Source organism: Lynx canadensis, chromosome A1, assembly GCF_007474595.2.
Source record: "Lynx canadensis isolate LIC74 chromosome A1, mLynCan4.pri.v2, whole genome shotgun sequence".
In the NCBI taxonomy this organism is placed as follows: domain Eukaryota; kingdom Metazoa; phylum Chordata; class Mammalia; order Carnivora; family Felidae; genus Lynx; species Lynx canadensis.
The window spans coordinates 208,184,942-208,203,734 of record NC_044303.2 but is presented as its reverse complement, the minus strand read 5'-3'; the positions used below and the strand labels follow the sequence as shown (position 1 = coordinate 208,203,734).

Below are 18,793 nucleotides of genomic sequence, written 5' to 3'. Positions count from 1 at the left end.
CATGGTAACTTAAGATGCAAATTGGTTCTAGGAGCCATTTATACATTATGCAGAAAAACCAGCAGTCATCTTCCAAGTTTCGAGATGCTCGAGATTTCTGGTTAATTGCCAATTTGAGTTACAGATGCCATTTCCATTACATTGCAAATTTAAAAACAGACACTTACTGTTGGACTATTTAGGTCAGGAGGTGTAGACATGTCCCCAAACAAATCCATCTGGTCAACACCCTTGAAAAAGTATTTGGATTAGATTCAGATGTGTCTACTAAAAAATAGTACTTTGTATATTGTTGTAATTGTTTCCTAAACTAAGACTTAGGAAAACCATTGTCACAATTTTATTTTTATTTAACTAATACAGATTTGATATTAGGCTATTTAGGTCTGGAAGTGTAGACATGTTCCCAAACAAATCCATCTGATCCACACTCTTAAAAAGTCTTTGGATTAGATTCAAATGTGTCTACTGAAAAGATTACTTTGTATCTTGACATAAATGTTATACTAATGTTTAGGGAAATAGTTGTCATAATAGGACGTCCATACGTATTCAATGCAGATTTGGCATAAGCAACATCTATAGGAAGTAAACCTATGTTCAGGCAAATAAGAATCATAAAAAATAACATACATACCAATTTTAGTTTGTTAGCTTGGTCATCAAGGGTCAGTAGGGTCTCACTCCCGTTCTGAAAAGATGGCAAATGTTTAAGGGTGACTTTTCTTATAGAATTTAATTTCTTAGTGTATTGGTTTGCTAAGCAGTTATGATTTTGGCACTGGTCATTCAACTGTACATCTTCTATGGCTAGAGGAATCATGAACACATGGTCATAAGCTGGTGGGGGAGCATGCTTGGACAGGTAGCAAACAAGGACTTATACACATCACATGTGCAATTCATAAGACATAAAGACGCAGTTTTACCTCTACTGCCTTGTTGGCTTCTTCCATCTAAAAAGAAAGACACAAATTCAGTGATCTTAGTAATTACAGTTAAAGGGAGTTAAATTAGTATATATATACATCTATGGTTATACACACACACGCACACACACACACACACACACACACACACGTATGGGTTCACTGGCACAAGGCAAGAGAGAGTCTTGCATATTATTTCTGCCCTACATTTCCTGGCCTGCCCTTTTCATATCAATACTAGATTTGAATACAGTTTCTGAACTTAAATTTGGTCGACTGTATAGTCCTTAGAACCAATGTGAAGCTTGTGGGGACAGATAACAAAAGTCAGGAACAGAAAATCAGGTATCTAACTATAACATCCATCAATTACTGTATTGGAAAAATAGACAATACATTTCTATACTTTGTATACTTTGAAGAGCCACAAAGAAGTCAACTCTGCAGACATGCCATATATTTATTTACATAATGTTCAAACATGGTCCTGAATATAGTCTTAAGTGTAACAGAGCCAATATTGGGTAATACTTGCCTTTTTCTTTTCTTCTTCCTTTTTCTTTACATTATAGATAACTTGAAAGAGGTCTTTAAGATCAACAACTAATGGCTCAGCCTAAAGCAAGAAAAAGCATCTTTATGAGTATTTTAATCTTACTATTTTCTTCTCTTTGTCCCCATCAGTTCTGATTAGTACTGTTTCTTCCTTTCTCTTAAAGTTCCTTACTATCCTCCCCCGGTTTAGAGGGAATCACCACTACCTCAGTCCCCACTGCCAGATACATACAGGCCGGCAGAGTTAATAAGTATTTAAACAAAACAAGAAGGATCATGATAGTTTTCCAACTGCTTCAGGATTTTTGGGAATCATTCGCTATTGTTCTAAAATCAACATTCACCTTAGGAGAAAGTCCATTCTAACAATCCTTGTCCATACACAATATGGGTCTCAATGACATTTAAAAATGATTCCTGGGGCACCTGGGTGGCTCAGTCGTTCAGCAACAGACTCTTGATTTCAGCTCAGGTCATGATCTCACAGTTTGTGGGTTTGAGCCCCACGTTGGGCTCTGCACTGGCAGCACGGAACCTGCTTGGGATTCTCTGTCTCTGTCTCTCTCTATCTCTGCCTCTCTCTGTCTCTCTCTCTCAGAATAAATAAATAAGCATGAAAAATGATTCCTAAGACCAATAAAGATAGTCATCTTCCGAGTCACTGTTTAGTCCTCCTACATCTAACTGTCTCTAGCAAGCTCTCTAGTTGAGTGACAGACACTCTATGATGAACTGAGGACAAGTCTCCCTCCAGGTGTATCTCAAGGCTTGGAGCTTACCTGTTGTCCTGTTTTTATGGCAAAAAACTGATGCTGGCCTTCTCCTCCACACACATAACCAAATGCCCGGTTGTCTGTCACATCACGGGCAATGAAAGAAATTTTATTTACTGGGTGTTCATGCTCTATTACCTGAAAAATAAACATAAAAAATGTTTTATTGCTCAAACTAGAATCTATTTATATGGCAGCACGATGAAGCATCAGATATTTGGGCGTATATAAAAAAAGCCAAAACACTTGAAGAAAGAAATTTTTGCCTCTGGTTGAAGGTTAGAGCTACATTTATTCTTGTTAGTAAGGGCTCCAAAAGGAACAAAGAGGAGAAAACAGAAGTGGGAAAAACACTTCCTAGAATATTGATACTTGATTGTCTCCATCCCAAAGATATAACGCCACATAGCAAGAAAGGATTGAGGACTGTATTAGGAGACCAAGAATTTCTAAAGTAAAGATGGCACATTTCATTGCTAAACCATCTATGTGGGTCGACTTTCCCAACTCAAAGTCAAACTTAGGTGAACAGCATAACTAAGTTCGTTATGGGATCTTTCGACAATGGCTCTGAGTGGCCAGAAAAGCATCTGAAGTATTGTTAGAACAATCATCCCCAGAACATTCTACAAGTTGCCAAATGCTCGTATCAAGTTTTTCCCATGTCCACCTCACTATCCATGAGTTGCCTGGGGCAGGGGGTTATTGGTTTAGTGGTGCCTTCCCATCTATTCCCTCCACTCCCCTTTTTCTTGATCCTTTCAAGCACACAGCAGGGCTCAACCCTTCAGGGATATCTGTAGGTGGTCATAAGATACCTCAGTTTTTGTCTAGATGCCTAAGGCCACTGGAGAGTATACATTGGATATCTTAGAAGGTTTGGGGAACAAGGGAATGCTTGAGGGAAACCTGCCACCATTCTCTGATGGGCTTGGGAAGATAACACTTGAGAGATGAGGGACAAGAGAAACAGCAGTGCACAAGGATGAGCAGGGTAAGTGAGCGGCTGCCAGGGTTCCAGGGCTCTGTATTTGACCAGTGGATTTTGCATGATAGATAACAGACATCTCTACTAAGGGATGGTTGATAATTGGAGGTCTCCCAATAGTACCTTAATACAACAGAGTACCTTGATTTACAGAAACGCAAATGAGCTACAAATAACATTTTAAGTAAATACATCTCATGATGTTATGTTGAGCAGAGAAAAAAGTCCCAGAGAACCTGTAGTATGACAGTTTTTTGATACGGTGGCAGAAAAACAAACAAAATAAGTAATACCTTTCATATGCGGTCAAACAACAGCAACCACAAGTAAATGAACAAGTTTATACCTACAGGATGAGAGATTATAACTGCAGGTGAGGAAGAAGGGAAAAGAGAGAAGAAAGAAAAGGTAGATGTGTTACGGATAATATTCTAGCTTCGGGTTAGCCAGTAAGTTTGCAGGTAATCAATGCATTAAAATGAGACCCAGGCACAGACCTATGACAGCTTCACAAACCAGGAAGTAGGGTTAATCTAGTTCTGTGTACTTGAGGTCTAAAAAATGCCGAAGTGATATTTATAGCATATCTGTGTTTATGCTATATCTGTGTTTATGGAGGCTCACATCCATTACAGAGAATAAATTTCAAAATAAAGTGTCTTGACTCCTCACTTCCTACCCTATTTTCTGCCTGTTTTCTCTAGAAAAGTAACATGTATTATTATTTTTTTTCCAAACCCACAGAATTTTGAAAAGGGAAACAGAGAACTGAGAGTTAAGTCACATCGTTTGTGAGACTAAGGTGGTCAGAAAGGTGTCAGTGAAAGCGGATTCTTACCCCAGTTTTCTCATCGATTATTTTTATCCCAGAAAGGGAAATGTTGACCCAGATCCTTTGTTTGTGTTGTCCCTGAGACCGACCAGCTGCCGCCATTCCCTGATGAGAGTGGGAAAACAAGAAAAATCTAGTTAAAACTACCCTATGATGCTTTGGATACTAAATCATTTAAAAGATAGTTTTATTTTCAGCCTGGTTTGCCATCTATGAAAGGATTAGGCACCTTTCAGAATAGATGCAGAATGAAATAGAAGACACTGAGCCAGGACATCGTGAGTTAGCTGCGTGAACTTGGATAAGTCCTTCTAATTCTCTCGGCTTCAGAATAGTCATGGGTAAACACAAGACTGAATTAGACCTTCAAAGATGTTCCTTCTAGGTCTTGTCTTACTTAACAATTATTATTTATTAGGTCCACATAGTGACAGTACTAGAATTTAAAAATTAAAAAAACCAAAAGGCTAATACTGAAGAGCCATAGTTTCCAAATAGAGACCTGAATTTTATTTATTTTTAGAATATTTAAAAATTTTTTAAATCTTTATTTATTTTTGAGAGAGAGAGAGGCAGAGTGTGAGCAGGGGAGGGGCAGCGAGAGAGGGAGACACAGAATCTGAAGCAGGCTCCGGGCTCTGAGCTGTCAGCACAGAGCCCGATGTGGGGCTCAAACTCACAAACTGCGAGATCATGACCTGAGCCGAAGTCGGATGCTTAAGTGACTGAGCCACCCAGGTGCCCCTAGAGACCTGAATTTTATCCGAATACTTCCAGGACCTAAAACTTGATTTGCCCAAAGGAAAAGGCATCTAGAGTCCCGCAATACTTGATTAAGCCAGGTCTTTAGAACAGCAGACAAAATATGTGAACAAAGTCATGTTTCCTCATAAAACGAGGTACCACAGGATCAATTATGTGATTAGAAATGTTTTTTTTTTTTCAAATAATTGAGACATAGGTAAACACAAAATTCTGATATAATTCCCTCTGTTGGATATTTGCGTAAGATGGAGACAAAGCATGCTTTCCCCTTTTACCTTTAGTTTCATCATAGAATCTTGGCTCATTTTATCCCCTCTTGCATCGGGCACATCATCAATGCCAATCAGCTTGGCCTTATATTTTACACCATCACCTTTGAATCTGGCCAAAAGATACTCATCTGTCTTTTCAGAGCCTGAGGAGGGGGGGAAAAAGGATAAAATTTATCTAGGATAAAATTTATAAATGTCTTTAAATATCATCCCCAGGGTATGACCAAGTATGTTCCAGAATCTCCAAATCTGAGTAGTATAAATACTGGTCATATTACAGTTGATCAACTATGCAATGTTCTATCTTTATTCTTACTTCCTTTGAGTAAAAGCACGTTCTGTGATACTGTATATGGTGTTGGGGTGGAGAAAAAATAAACTCTTAAAGGTACAAAATGGACGGAATTATGGGAAATTTATGGAAATATATGGGGTGGGATTTGGGGATATCCTTCATCATAATTAAAAAAAAAATATCTTTAAAAGGAAGTAAGGAGGATAATGCCTTTTTTTTAAATAAAGAAAAGTAAGCCATTTCTCTATTTGTTAACATTTTGAACTGTCAATAAAGCAGAAGAAAATTGTGAGTAAATTTCTTTGAAAATGATTAAGATTATTATCTCATCTTTATAACTTCTTTTGCTTTTCTTGAAAAGACTGTTCAGTCTCATTCCCATAGCTAACGTATACTAGCAAAAGGCAAACAAACCAGGGCACATTCTCAAACTATGAATGATTAAGGATTCTGGCACTTTCTGGTGGTACTTCAGGTCAAGAGAACAAGGTCTAATACAATAAAGATCTTGGTTTTTGAAAAACAGCTACTTCAGTAAAGCAAAGTGGTGAACAGGTTCCTGAAAGATAATCAAAGAATAAATGATAGTTGTGTTTATCAACCAAACAAGCTGCTATGAACGTTCCCCAGCAAGATCCAAGTTGGTGCAATCACCCCATCCAGACACAGGTCTTATTCTAAGTGGAGCAAACTAATCTCTGCCAAAGTCCAACCTTCCTGCTGAGGAGAACTTGACATGAGGTGGAGGTTGAAGTGAGCCAAGGGCCAGCTCTTGGTTCATTTACCCCGAGCCTCACATTTCTTCAGAGGTAGCCAACCCGCGCTCCCCTCAGCGGCCTCAAGAGGATTGCTCCATACCTTTCTTTTTTTCCTTCTTCGACGGTGCTTTTGGTGCAGCCTGTTGGTCAGGCTGACCATTAGTTGTGCTCGTTTCTACTTCGTTAGACATGGCAAGAAGGCAGACAGCCAACTCCAGCACCAGCAGAAGGCTAGTGACACCAGGCGATCCCCGCAGTCTCAAACGAACATAACCTGCTACAGATACCTGTAGGCAGAGTTTAGAGGCATAATGAGATCGTAAGACAGCAAATCCAGACTTTGTGCTAAAAGGCTTATAACCAGTGACTTAGGAGTGTATTTCTTCAGACTCATTTTGTTCTTTCTGAATAAACAAACAGACTGAATTCTGAAGAGGAGTGGGTAGGACTGTTTCCTTTGTAGTTTCCAATATGGAAAGAGGGTGTTTACTAGATTTTTAAAAAAATTTTTTTTTAATGCTTTTATTTTTTTTTTGAGACAGAGAGAGACAGAGCATGAGCAGGGGAGGGGCAGAGAGAGGGGGAGACACAGAATCTGAAGCAGGGTCCAGGCTCTGAACGGGCAGCACAGAGCCCGACGTGGGGCCCGAACTCATGGACCGCGAGATCATGACCTGAGCTGAAGTCAGACGCTTAACCAACTGAGCCACCCAGGCGCCCCCTAGATTTTTTTTAAAGCAATCTAGGAACATTTAATGATTACCTACCTAAGTAGTTTGCATTGGAATTTTGGCATAAAAATCTAGTATTAAAGGTAGGGATCAAAATGTGTCACACATACAGAAATAGGGTTTCATAGCAAAACAGAAATATTTTGGCATTTCAAATTGGACAGTAATGAATCCTGGTTCTTCAAAAACCCATTTAGTTGCAAAGGCAGTGTCAGGAATAGCGTTATAAACTTTATCTTATTCCCATTGATAAATATAGATTTTTTATGTGTTAGGATTCTGGAGATGGCTTCCAGGGCTATCTAACTGCTATACTTTAAAAGACAAGCATTTTTGACATTAACACTTAAACGTATCAGGGGATGAATGAATTTATGGGATGTCTATTGTGCAATTCATTGAGCGTAAATACTTTTATGCTACTATTTAGCCTTATTATCCTCAAGGAAGTTGTGGTATGTGCTCTTATAAAACTTCTCTATGTATCATGGTAGGTAAAACAGAAAAACTCAGAGTCACTGTAAACACACAGAAGTGAACTAATGTTTCTAAAGGTTTTTTCACGTCCCAGGAGTCAAAGTTTCTACACAGCTTCTGAGCTAGAGAAAGTTTAACCTTCTACATGGACTGAAGACCAGAGGCACAGCCGAGCCATTCATAGTTTTGTAATCGTGTTAAGACCACCCATGGACTGTGATGCCTGGGTGGCTCAGTTGGTTGAGCATCCAACTTCGACTCAGGTCATGATCTCGGGATTTGTGAGTTTTAGCCCCAGAGCCTTCTTCAGATCCTGTCCCCCTCCCTCTCTGCCCCTTCCCTGCTTGTACGCTCTTTCTCAAAAACAAATAAAAGAAAAAAAAATTAAAAAAAAAAAAGACCATTCACTGACTAGTACATTCCTCCCACCCAAAAAAAAGCTTAATTCTGTTGTTAAAGCATCCATTTATTTGAGCTTTTTAAATTCAAGGACCAAGTCCACCCAAAGAAATACATGCTATTTTATAGATAACTAAAGGATAACATTTTTGAGGCTCTATCAGCCTAAATTGCACTTTGCTTGCTTCATAAATGTCAACATGTTTTCCCCAAGGTCAGTTCTTCATCTCTCCCTCCATGAGTCTTTAAATGGTCTTTATAGTCTTAATAGTCTTTAAAAACATATATATACAGAAATCTATGTATGACTAATGTTACCTGAATGATTTAAACTGGAGATTTCATTGTTAATTTTGCTCCAAGGTACCTGACTGGTAAGCAGTCAGGGAGACAATCTCTTTACAGGTTAAAGTCTTACATAGCAGAGGACCCAAAGCCCTGTTTACTCAAGACTTAGTCGGGGGCCAGGTATTAGTAGGTTACTCAGAGTAACCCTATGAGTATTTTGATAGGAAAAGCCAAGGCACGGGGTTTTTAAACTATACAGCTGCTGGGGCGCCTGGGTGGCTCAGTCGACTGGGCGTCTGACTTCGGCCTACGTCGTGATCCCGCTGGTCCCAAGTTCTAGCCCCAGGTCGGGCTCTGTGCTGACAGCTTGGAGCCTGGAGCCTGTTTCAGATTCTGGGTCTCCTTCTCTCTCTCTCTTTGCTCCTCCCCCACTCACACTCTGTCTCTCTCTCTCAAAAATAAATAAAAACATTAAAAAATAAAACAACTATAGACTGCTAAGAGGTAGAACCTGGGTCTAACCCAGGATGTCTGGCCCCAAGTTCCTCTCATGTTACACTAATGGATCTCCTCTGAGAAGCCTCCTACTAGCTACTGAGATGCGCTGTTACATACATGTAGTGACCCCTAAAAAGACATTTCCAAATTCTAACCCTCGAACCTTTGAGTTTGTCCTTATTCGGGGAAAAGGTATTTGCAGTTGAGTTGGGATCATCCTGGACTTAGGGAGGGCCCTAAACCCCATAACAGATGTCCTTATAAGAGAAAGGCAAAGGGATATTTGAAACAAAGAGACACACAAAAGAGAAGGTAATGTGAGTACGGAGGTAAAGAGTGGATTGACACATCTACAAAGCAGGAATGCCAAGGATTGCCAATGTCCACCAGAAGCCGGGAGAGAAACACGGAATGCGTTCTCCCTCAGAGCTTCCAGAACAAGCAAACCCTGCTGACATCTTGATTTGGGGCTTCTGGTCTCAGGACTGTAAGGAAATGGGTTTCCGTGGTTTGAAGCCACCTCATTTTTGGTGTTTTGCTATGGCAGCCCTACGAAATGAATACACCTCTATTTTGTGTGCCTTGACTGGTTTCAGTGGTTCCCAAGATTTGTCTCCTGGTGACACGATAAATCTCCTAGTCATATATACACTCTTCCAATTCCAGGAAACTGATAGTTATTTCCTTAACTTCAGAGAATTTATTCCAATTCAAGAGGATATTTGCCGATATTTACATCAGGAGGTGAGACTACACTCTGACCTAAGGAGATACAGGGACAGGACCTTTCCTTTATAAGTTGCTCAGATCTTATCTTAGAAATAAGGACCCTGTAAGTCCTCCAGTCATCATCTCGTGACCCTTTCATGATTAAACATTTCAACTTGATAGTCTCCTACCCTCTTCTTTTTCTTCCCTTTCTCTCAAAGGACTGTTCATCTCAACTCTACTCTCAGAAACTCAACTTCAGCTGCTGATGGGTCTCCTGACCAAATCCAATCACTTTGCTGTTCAGCCTTTGGGGGTATCTGATTGCATACATCAGATACCTCTACCTTTTTCTGAGCCTTTTCTCTCCCTACTTTTCGCTCCCATGACAACCTTGGTGCTCCACCCCATGGCTATTGGGGTGACCTGGATTTGGTTTTTTTTTTAAGTAATGAAGTTCTAAATTTTAGAATAACATTGGAAGCTTTCCTGCTTGGTCTTGTGGCTCCCCTTGCATTTAGGACAAAGACTTAGATGCTTTTATTTTGTTTGTGAGACTCTTAAATATTCTGCCCCTTCTTATCTTCAATCTCCTTTATTTTCATTTTTGTATAGCAGTCCATATGTCTCATTTCTTTTAGAGTATTATTTGCTTTTGGATCCCTCACCTTTTCAAATATGCCAAACGCCCCTCTCCCCCACATCCAGCCTATCCCAGTTACCTATTTGTCCCTGAAGACAGTAGGTAAGACCTCTTCCTGAAGCCTCCCCACTTTCCCTCCAGTTCAGCTTAAAATAATCTGGGTAAAAGAGTTCGTTGGCCATCTTTGGAGCCCAATATTGTACTTTTCTGTAAGATATTATTTCTGATAATAAAACATTTAGGTTATTAAATTTGGCAAATTTTATTCTAAAGTGAGAATATTTAAATTTTTAATGTTTATTTACTTTGGAGAGAGAAAGAGAGAGTGAGCTGGGAGGGGCAGACAGAGGGAGACACAGCCTCTGAAACAAGCTCCAGGCTCTGAGCTGTCAGCACAGAGCCCGACGCGGGGCTTGAACTCACAAGCTGCGAGATCATGACTGGAGCCGAAGTCGGACGCCCAACCGACTGAGCCACCCAGGCGCCCCTAAAATGAGAATATTTTAAAGGAATTTGAGAAGTGCGACAAAACACTTTGAGGGGCTTGGGAGAGGGAATGGTGGTGTGCAGTTTAGTCACAAAGGTGATTGTGCCACAACCTCACAGTTCAAGAACGGGCCAATCTAGTGTTGGCAGACTGGGCCAAAATGGAAGGGTTCTAAAAATTTTTTTTTAATATTTATTTAATTTTGAAAGAGAGAGAGAGAGAGAGACAAGGGGTGAGCAGGGGAGGGGCAGAGAGAGAGGGAGACACAGAATCTGAAGCAGGCTCCAGGCTTTGAACTGTCTGCACAGAGCCTGATGATGGGCTCGAACCCACAAACCGAGATCACGTCCTGAGCCAAAGTCAGATGCTTAACCGACTGAGCCACCCGATATCCCTGGGAGGGTTCTAAAGTGAATGGTACTACCCTGGTTTTACAGCAAAAACTTCTCTTTTCAGACATTTAAATACAACTTCTCACAGCACTGGAATTGTTTTAAAGGCAGTTGGTATCTTTTAATTATATCCTTCCACTGTTTAGGAATGAGCAAGGGGCAAGTTAGAAAAACATAATAGGGAGGAAAAAATTTTTTAGCATAAATTCCCTGAAGAAAAGGTATATAATGTTACAATAACAATGCAAACATAGGTCTGCATTGCAGACCATGCCATTTAAAATGTATCCATGTTTGGGGGCGCCTGGGTGGCTCAGTCGGTTAAGCATCTGACTTCCCCTCAGGTCATGATCTTGAGGTTTGTGGGTTTGAACCCCATGTGGGGCTCTGTGCTGACAGCTCCAGGAGGCTGGAGCCTGCTTCGGATTCTGTGTCTCCCTCCCTTTCTGCCCCTCCCCCATTCACACCCTGTCTCTCTCTTTCTCTCAAAAATAAACATAAAACAATTTTTGAAATGTATCCATGTTTGGGTGCCTGGGTGGCTCCATAGGTTAAACATTGGATTCTTGATACAAGCTCACGTCATGACTTCATGGTTTGTGAGATCGAGCCCCGTGTCAGCACAGAGTCTTCTCAGGATTCTCTCTGTTCCTCTCTCTCTCTGCCTCTCCGCCACTCACGTGTGCTTGCTCTCTCTCTTTCTCAAAATAAATAAATAGACTTAAAAAAAAATTAATAAAATGTATCCATGTTCCCTGAAATGATCAGCGAGTAGACTCTGCCCCAATGCCCCAAGATTCACAGATAAACTCCTTCATGAAGAAATGTGAGAGGTTTTTGAAAATATTTTCATAAAAGCATCCATCCAGTATCACATATACCAGAGTGATAAGCATTTACCTTTCTCCCAAGGTCTAAAGAGCAAACCCCCCATTACAGGCTTTCTGAATGTCCAATCTACCATTCGACAAGCAGTAGATGGAAGAAGTCTTGCTTCTAGACTCAGGTCCCCCTGGAGAGAATAAGCAACTTAAACATTTTCAACTCAAATGCATAATAATCCTTCTAACGTTGTTACAGAATTGCCCATTGTTCTCATAAAACCTCCAGCAGGTTTTATAATGAATTGGTTTTGGAAAAGGATTGGGGCTGGAAAAGGGATCTGAGGGCCAAAAGGTGCCCTAGTATTTTCTTTGATTACTTTCCCAAGCTAGGGCATTGTTTAAAACAGAATTGTCTAGATTGCATTAATCTGTGTGTTCTGTTTTGAGCTCTAGCAAAGTAAAAGGTTTTCATAAAGGGGAACAAGCAGATACAGGACACGGAGAAAGCCCATAGTCTTCTGATTCATTGGGTTTAGTCCCAGAAAGTCTTCTGACCAAAAAGCACAAAACTAATCAGGAAACACACACAAGGGGTGTTATCATAAAGCAAGGATTAAAAATTAAAGCTCAAAAACATATACAAAAAGCCACATGAACAGCTCTCCATCTAAACCTAGCTGGTTCTCATTCTCAGGGAGGGGCTGCTTCCTTTATTAGGAGCTGGAGGAGAGGAATAAAGATACAGCTGGGAAGAGAGGAGGATCTAAAGCTATTATGTATTCTTCAGTCCTTGTTAAGGCCTAAAATACAACAGAAAGTCGTAAAAGAAACTGTGCTAGCTTGCATTTGAGCAAAGATACATAACTTGGATTCTGGACTTAACACAAACAAACCCCCCTGAGAGAATGCGAGAACTTCCCCTTTCCACGGCACAAGAATCACATGACTAGGAGAGATTTTTGGAGCTTGCAACATCTTTTTCAGTTTCTGAGAAGGCTCTGAGAAATGTATACCAGAAGACTGCCTGAGTCATCTTACGGCAAGTATATCCCTTGCACAAGAAAAAATCTGCTAGTTTGTTTAGCGTTTCAAGTGATTCATGCAAGACGGCAAGTATTTAGAACCCTGGGATGCCCGGTACAGGGATACATTTGTGTAGGGAGGAGTCTGGCTGGTGCCTCCTTATTCTTGTTTACCCTTTCCATCAGCAGGGTTGCATGGGTATCAGCAATGACACTACTTAATGATTCCAGGGTTCGCACAAATATCCTGACACAAGTGTGTCCCCCCCCCCCCCCGCCTCTTCCCCCCCGCCCCCCACCAGGTGACCTTATCCTAATTATATAGGACAGGGAGAAATTTGCTTGGGTCAGTCTCAAAACGCTGGTAAAAGGAGTAATTTAAGGACTTACTTAATGATGGCCCCATTCCACAAATGTTTGAGAATCTGTTTTTAGTGATAAGGAGGATGGGACAAACATTTAACCTACCAAGCACTTGAAACATTTAGCCTGACAGCTCTGTGAAATAAAATGTGTCTATTTTATGGGTAAGTTAATGGACTCATTAAAACAAAATCAATCCCTAATAAGTTGCTAGGCTCAAAATGAACCATGATCTATGTTCCCTTTTCTACTATAGATGCTGGTTGCTCTTATCTTTTTTTTTTTTTAAACAAATCATACTGATTTTAATGTGTATTTCCTAAACTGCTTTTAAAGTCATAATCCCACTGACTTTCACATGCCAGTTAATTTTTCAGAAACAGTAACATAAAATAGACACAGGAAAGAGAGTTAAGAAGAGTCAAGAGCAAAAAAACATAAACATCTTTGCTAGAGTGTCCATCCAGTACTTTGTACTTGTCAGAAAATATGCTCCTGTGTCCTTTGGAACTTTATGCCTGTCTCAGCTGAGGTACTGAATCAGCACATGTGAAATATTAACTTCTAAGGCAGATCTCGGGGTCCAAGAGGGCAGCAGGCTGCCTTCACCATTATTTTCAAAGTAGCCTTTTGAGAATAAGGTATGTTGCCAGAAACACACAGCAAAGTCAGGCTGTTTCTGATCCTTGATGTAAAGCCTTTCTCCTTTAACTGCTTGGATTCCTATGCTTTCAAGGAAGGCTTACACTGCTCTGCAAAGGCCCAGTATAATAGACGCTAAGGTTTTTGCAGCTTGTGTAATTGGGGAAATGAGAGTATGTCGATGCACAGTGAAAAGGAGTCCTTAGATTTTCTTGTAAGTGCTGACACTGCTGTAGAGGCCTCAGTAACCAAACACGAGGAAGTATACACGAGGTATGCATTTACCGAGACCATTTTTTCATTGCTTTTAACCGTTGGAAAGGACGCTGTAGGACTTAAGAATACTGAAACGAGGGGCGCCTGGGTGGCGCAGTCGGTTGAGCGTCCGACTTCAGCCAGGTCACGATCTCGCGGTCCGGGAGTTCGAGCCCCGCGTCAGGCTCTGGGCTGATGGCTCAGAGCCTGGAGCCTGTTTCCGATTCTGTGTCTCCCTCTCTCTCTGCTCCTCCCCCGTTCATGCTCTGTCTCTCTCTGTCCCAAAAATAAGTAAACGTTGAAAAAAAAAAAAATTTAAAAAAAAAAAAAAAAGAATACTGAAACGAGAAGCTTTTCCCTCTCTTTGTAACCAAATCAGGCCAAGAGTTCCCCATGCAGTTAACTTTGGGCGGAGGTGTGATGGCATAGCTGCTTTCAGCTTCGGGGTTTTATATACACTTTCACCATTTCTAGCTCTGTGGCTTGAGGCAACTTATCTAATAATACTCACTTAGGTATGAGGGGAATATTGTTTGCAGAGTTATTACAAGAAATCAGTAAGAACTTATGTAGAAACCTCAGTGCCTACGGTATAGAAAGCACACTCAGCAAATGGTAGCCATGCTTAAATCAAAGCTACATCTTACATACTATGTCCTGCAGAGTCTTCGGTTGTATCCAGCATTGCTTTTCCACAGCAAGTGTTTAAACAATTTTGGAACAACTAGGATCAACAAGTAAACAGCCAGCAAGGACACCCATAGAGGGATGCAGTACTTTCACTAGCAAGGCTTAGGTGAAAAGGTGAGAGAGTTTGTCAGTGGGAGGGCCACCCCCGTTCAACTCTGGCTTTTGAATCTACTCCATATCACCAGAGGTGCTGAGTCAAATCCAAGCCTACATCATTACCATTAGTAGTTTAGAAGGTCTCCCTCACATCACCTGGGGAACGTTTACTGGGGACCTCTTAAAAAGACATCCATGCTGTTCCCGGATTGATTAAATCCAAATCTCTGGGGAAGGAGACACAGGCACCCATAAATTTTAAAGGTTTCCAGATAATTCTAATGTACTGACAAGCTTGAGGTCCCATCATCTACTTCCATGATCCTATGTCTCCTTAAAGAAATACCAGGTGGTTAGATTTTCAGCTGGAAGAAACTTAGGGAATAATTTGGTCATACCCTTTCATTATTAAAAATTAGGGAACTGAGGTCAAGAAAGAATGTATAACTTGTCTATTGTTAAGCAGCTGGTTGGGGTAGAGCTGGTACCAGGAGAAATCTAGATCCTAGTATGAGGCTCTACTGTCCTATTCCTAGAGATTATACGTGTCAGGTTTTTTTGCTTTTTTGTTTTTTTAACTGTTTTTGAAGACTGTGCAAAGCCCATTACATACAGATTGAACCAAGAGTACCTTCCACTTAGATTTATCAAAGAACAGGAAGATAGCTTAGCAGAATAGTTTGAACATAAGTTTTCACATACATTTTCTGAACCAAAACCAAAAAAGGATTCTATGTGATCTAACCATATATTATCACTGGATTCTTTTTTTTTTTTTTTTTTTTTTTACCTAGGTAGCTGGAGTCCTAATTGGTCAAACTGGCTTATTAATGTTGATTTGGCTGCTTAGAAGAAAGTATTTGGCTAGGTTTGAGATGCAACTCACAGATCAAAGGATTCAGATTTATTTCAGTACATTGTCTACTATTCAGTGTGTGGCCTTTTCATGTTTTTCTTTTTTTTAAGCATGATAGGAAGTTTGATTTCTTAAGTTGGCAACTTTCAAGACTTTTGACTCATTATAACCTCTCCTAAGTTTTGTACCCACCACACCCTTTTTTGTTTTTAAAGTAAGTTTTTATTAGGAATATCTTCTACTAGAGCCTAAAAAATAGTCATTATAATAGTGTTTAGGAGAGTTTAAGCTTAAGACACAGCTTAATGCTATCCAGATGAGGGCCCATTCTCTAGACTGGGCAATGCAAACAGTTCACTAGGAATGTCTGAAATTGTTCACAGGCTGAACTGAAGTATTAAGTTTATGCTCAACTTTACAATCATATTACTCAGTTATTTCAGCATAATGGCTATTCAGTTTGAATGCTTAACGCTCTAGAGTTAGAAAAAGAAGAAAATGTAAATTCATAATCAAGATACTCTTGCCTTTGGAAAAGCTGGGCATAAGTTAGTATGTTTGCATGAACAAAGACATGCACAGAGCACTGAGTCTAGAACTTCTCTTTACATTTGTTCAGACTCTAAGAAAGAATGTGGTGTTGAATATCCTTGCGGCCTTTTGACCATGTGGAATTCTTGTGCCCTTGGACAAATGAAGCTTGGAGATGGATTAATTGACATTAGAGTGCATACCCATCTCAACTTTAACATCCCAGCTGATCATTCCACACTAGTTCTTGAACATGACCTCCTCTAGCTTAGATCGAACAGAGAAGAGAAACGGGAATCCGATTTTATCCTTTAATTCACTTCTACAAAGGGACGAAGTGACATTGAAACTTTGGAGGTTTGAAGATCATATTTCTGTAATTAGTTTACATTGGTGGCATTGGATCATTTAGGGTATGCTCTGCCGTGGTACCCCTGACACCAGTGACTATCTGGATGTGGCTCAACCAGCCATGGTACATGTGCTCTGTATATCTCGGGTGAGCTGGGCAGTGCAATGCAGCAGACGCACCTTGACATGGAAAAGAGAATGGGGGGTTTCTAGTCTAGTGAACAGTGTACTTCAACCCAGATTTATCAGAGCTCTGCATATGGAGGTTACTAGGACCTGATCCCCCTTTTTGTTTTCTTATCTTCTATTGTTCCATTTGTATTTATACCTCAAGAGCCATGTGGGGAAGAGAGACTGGCAAGGTGATGACTGCATCCTTGAGTCAGTTTATAATACTAAGTACCGTCATGGACTGCTTTACTAGCTGCTGCTCTATTAGAAAGATAGCAAATCACTATGGAATAAGCTATGAGTGATTCCCAATAATTCTGAGGAAAGGCTATTAGGAATTCATTGTTTTGGGAGAGAGAACAATATGGCTCTTTGTGGGGTGGGAGGGCCATACACCTGTGCTTTAGGCTTGAAGGTAACTGGCAAGCCAAGACATTTCTGGGAAATGGCCAACGGACTGAAGTAGTCAACACGGGGCGGATGTGTATGTGTGGGGAGGGTAGGGTGTAGGAATTAAGGGATAATTCTTTATGGCCGAGGAGTGGGTATTCAGTAAGAGGTCTACACTAAAGACCTGGGCTGAAATGTACGGGTTCCCATCTAACCCAGTCAAGAAGATACTTTCGTACTTTGGGCAGCCTCACTGGTACAGTGGCTGGTGGGAATGAAGAAAGAGCTGTGTGGGATGTGATGGGATTCTCGTGAGCACTCCCCCCACCCACTCGTGCTGAGACACTACTGCAGGACCAGTGATGGCAGCACCTGCTTCAGTCACCAAGCGCTTGCCTTAGTGGAGAAAACCCAGCATTTTTTAGTGGTGGCACAGGAGCCTGCACCAAGGCGCTGTCGTAAGGTAGGGGGCGCCATGCTGCAGTGACAGTGACAGTGACAGAAAGGGGCTTTGCACAGCTTGCCTTTTCTAGTTAAGAAGTGATGGTAACCAGAAAGTATGCCAAAAAAAAAAGCATGTGGAAGGAATAAGGTTTTTAAAAGCTGAAGTGTTGATAGATGACTGGAATGGGCGAATAGAGTAAGTCAGTTTTAAAATTTGAATTTAGGAGAATTCTACTGTGTACTATTAAATAGTAAAGTAGGATACAGTATTTCATTCTGTTTTCCTCTCATCCTAAATCCAAGGTAAGAGAGTGTTCTAAAGAATGAGCAATTTACGTGAACAATTTTAGGGTTTTCAATTAAAAAAAAATAGCACTACTAACATGGAAGCCTCTAGATTTTCTATTGCAGGGCCTTTGGGCTGGTGATTTGAGGAGAAGCATTATGGAACTGGTACAAAAGCACAGCAAACCTATGGATTTTACTTTGAACTTGGCATTTAAATGTATAACGGATATTATGCTTGACCCTTGCAGGAAAAGGTAGTCAAAAAGCTAATGAATCAGGGCGAGGGAAAAGGACTGTCATTGCACCATTTGATTCCTAAGCCAATACACTGACACTATTCATACTTTCTCCAACAGTCTCTCCTCAGATATATATACTCACCCAAACTGACCAGCAAATATTTCACTCTTTTCATGCCTATTCTTCCCAGGCTAGGGTAGCTCCCCAAACGAACTCCTCTTTCTAGCTCCACACTCGTTTTAAACTAAATCATATAAAAGAATCTTAGTTTGCGTCTTTGAACACACAATATCAAGTAGTGCTTTCTTGTTCCCATATGAAATAATTCTGAATTAAGTCAAAGTTGGTGTGCAATATATCTAGCATGTGGACTTTAGGCCACAATAGTGTATTCATTTGGGCCCTTCCCCTATGATACGTGTACATATAAATCTTAATTGTGACACACAGTCCACTTTCTACTCCAGTCCATTGCAATAGTCATCTTGAAAGTCTACGTGGCTGTTAGAAGAGTTAAAGAAAGCATGTTATTTAGAGCCATCTGCATTTTCAACGCAAGTACGAACGAAAAGCCACATACACTAGTAGAATTATTTTATGCTGTACGACAGCAGAGCACTTTAAAAGCAAGCAGGTAATCTTAAACTTTTCCTCTTCCAAAAACCAGTGCAAGAAACATTGCCTGATATTTGGTTTCTTCTTTAATAGCCTGGCTGAATTATATTAAATCCCAATGTGGTTTTCCTTTCCAGGCAGAGGCCCACATTTATATAATCCTCAAAGCCATTGCTTGAGTGTTTCTGTACCTTTCTGCAACTCATGTTTCAGAGACAAGCTGTG

At 40.5% G+C, this 18,793-nt stretch overlaps 1 protein-coding gene across 6 annotated transcripts in view; it reads right to left on the bottom strand.

The window, feature by feature from the left end:
• The window catches only part of DAB2 (DAB adaptor protein 2), a 70,150-nt gene that overhangs the window by 15,730 nt on the left and 35,627 nt on the right, over nt 1-18,793 (bottom strand). For 4 of the 6 annotated variants that reach the window (XM_030330743.2, XM_032594525.1, XM_030330735.2 and 1 more), the window contains exons 2-9: nt 6,268-6,454; nt 5,118-5,257; nt 4,084-4,182; nt 2,264-2,395; nt 1,465-1,545; nt 930-956; nt 638-691; nt 168-230 (exon numbers count right to left, since the gene is read on the bottom strand). In XM_030330743.2, coding sequence (XP_030186603.1) covers nt 168-230; nt 638-691; nt 930-956; nt 1,465-1,545; nt 2,264-2,395; nt 4,084-4,182; nt 5,118-5,257; nt 6,268-6,358 — 687 coding nt within the window. In that variant the 5' untranslated portion in view covers nt 6,359-6,454. The remainder of the gene's footprint in view (nt 1-167; nt 231-637; nt 692-929; nt 957-1,464; nt 1,546-2,263; nt 2,396-4,083; nt 4,183-5,117; nt 5,258-6,267; nt 6,455-18,793) is intronic. The other 2 variants (XM_030330750.1, XM_030330768.1) reach the window with 1 other exon arrangement.